At 54.4% G+C, this 2,404-nt stretch overlaps 1 protein-coding gene across 1 annotated transcript; it reads right to left on the bottom strand.

Annotated features, from left to right (window-relative positions):
- Positions 1-515: 515 nt before the first annotated feature.
- COL26b_014479 (uncharacterized protein) lies at positions 516-1,387 on the bottom strand (the record flags this gene model as incomplete). The annotated part of the gene is made up of 4 exons (XM_053187050.1): positions 516-919; positions 982-1,023; positions 1,088-1,325; positions 1,379-1,387. The coding sequence occupies 4 exons, from the start codon at positions 1,385-1,387 to the stop codon at positions 516-518; spliced, it is 693 nt and encodes a 230-aa protein (XP_053029005.1).
- Between the last annotated feature and the right edge of the window lie 1,017 nt (positions 1,388-2,404).

Here is a 2,404-nt window from a genome sequence, read left to right on the forward strand (position 1 = left end):
TAGCGCACAGATCCAGCTTGCTCCTCGATTAGCAGCAGCGCCATTGGAAACAATGACCTCTACCTGGCCATCTTCAGCGAGCTCGCACACATGACCATATGACTGATCCAACTCCCGAGTTATGTTGTACCCGTGATGACCTGGAACCAATGTGGCATCTCCAGGTGGTCATTGGTCCGGTGTGTCCATGGCTTCGACAGCTCCGCGAACGAAATCAAAGCGCGTCGCATGGTCTACGAACAGCAACGTGATTGTCGCCGACGACGAGTTCCATCCGTATGGTCCGCGCAGACTCCCGCCTATTCAACATCGTGGCCTCTGTACCGCCCCGGCGCCGGCAGTAATTGACCAAGGGCGTTTTTCGGGATGCATCAAAACCCCAGAACCAGGCGGCGAGGCGGTATTGGGAGATGAGAAACAGTCCGTTCAGACAATTTCCGTTGCTGAAACCGCGAAAGCAACGGGAAAAGAAGCTTCTGAGTATCATCGAACCCGAGATGCAGCTATCACTGTGCTCAACTGCGCTTCAGGCTCGCCTTAATCTCGCGCTTGGGGTCATGTCGAGTGATGTAATCGACAAGAAGCACTGGATTCATCCTGCGAACCTTGGCGGCGGGTTCCCATGTTGTTTCGGCGTCGGACGGCGGATACCCGACCCACTGTATCTTCAGCATCGAGTCCGCATCGTGGGCGAGGATGTTCAGGATGTGGTAGAAGTCGGAACCAACGGTGACTTGTCTGGGCTGGCCAAAGGACGCCCAGTAGTTATAGAGCTTTTCTGGCGATCTGTGCTGGATGAGAGATTCGGGGACGAGCCGGGTGGTCTCGTATAGATCGCTTGCGCGGTGCGTGAGGAGGAGTACGGATTTCGTGGGAGGGTCGAATCGCCAACCGACAATGTCGTCGGTCTCGGAAAAGTCTGGTTGATGAGTGCGGGTAGTTGGGTTTGCATGAGAAGTTCTGGGTCGGTGATGTGCGAACCTGTTGACTCAGAGAGGGCCAAGGAGTCGTAGATGGCACCGTCTGCTATCCGTGATTTTGAACCGGACTTCTTGGTTGCAGGCTTTCGTGACCGACTGTTTGCTACGTGCTGAATGCGTCGGTTTGCTGCTGCGCTGCAAGTTTGAGACTTGGTTGATGTTGTTGTTGTTGTTGTTGCTGCTGCTGCCCTGTCCCTGGTTCTGGGACTCTTTCTCAATGGTGTGGTGATGTCGCCCGAGAATTTCGGCGTAGCCCTGGACACAGGTGCGCTCTTCACCGGGGTACTCTTGGTCGATGTCGTCGTCTTGAGCGTTGGAGTGCTCCTGGTGGACCTGACCGAAGAGCTATCTCGGCGCGAGTACGTTCGCAAAGAACGCCGGCGCTTGGGGGTGATGACCGAGGCCATTGGGTGCGGATTCGTGGTGGGGATTCGTGACGATGCGACACGATGGCAGAATAACTCGGCGGCATCAGAAACTTTCGCCCAAATCTCCCTTATCTCCGCGGTGATAAGATAGCGTGCGAAATGAGCACGCATGACGTCATAGCAGCTTTCATTCCAACTGTCAGAATGGCCCGGTGCTCCATATGCACTGGTCCCGAGCTCGGGATGTTCACCAGCATCTTCAAAGGTACCTTGCTGTTGGAGGAATTCCAATTAACGCTTACCACCGCAAGGAACAGCTGACACGGTCTTTTGGTAAGAAAAACCCCAGTAGGTCCATTGGGTTCCTATGAATTCCAATCATCACGCAGACCACCAATGTTGGCCGACGCTCTGCTGCAACGAAGAACGTAACTGGCTTGCGTGCGTCAGAAGCCCGTTCAGCCTCTGGTAATTACCTGGGAGCACTATTCCGTCGAGTGCCGCCGCACACTACTGCAGTATACAAGATAGCCCTAGGTTTCTTCAAATCAACTCAACCACAAAATTCCCCATTGGCTGACGACAAGACGTCCTATCACGCGATTAGAAAGATCTCCGCACGGTCAGTACTGCAGTCCAGTGGCACTCGATGAGATAACGGACGAGGAAGAACAAAAGACAGGCGAAAGACGGAGGCGGACGTTACGTGTCATGATGATGATGATGATGTATTTAACGTCCGTGGTAAAGAGGGACGTGCCGGGCAAAGCCGACATGGTCTATGCTAATCTAAACTATTTTACAGGGTATCGTCTTCACCTAACGTTCTTGTTTAACGAGTCGGGCAGATTTCAGTAAAGAAGTTGGTCTCCTCCATCCATTCGCATAGAAGAGAGGCTCCCTTTGCTGTGCCTACACTTCCCTCCTACATACCACCCCACCGGCACCCACTGTTAGTGCCGCGCTGGGACTGCCACCCTAGCACTAACACCACCAAACCCACCCCCCACGACCAGAACCCTCGCCCGCGATGGCCTCACAGCCAGCCGCGGGCCC

This window comes from Colletotrichum chrysophilum (assembly GCF_026319265.1).
Source record: "Colletotrichum chrysophilum strain AFK26 chromosome Unknown scaffold_422, whole genome shotgun sequence".
Classification (NCBI taxonomy): domain Eukaryota; kingdom Fungi; phylum Ascomycota; class Sordariomycetes; order Glomerellales; family Glomerellaceae; genus Colletotrichum; species Colletotrichum chrysophilum.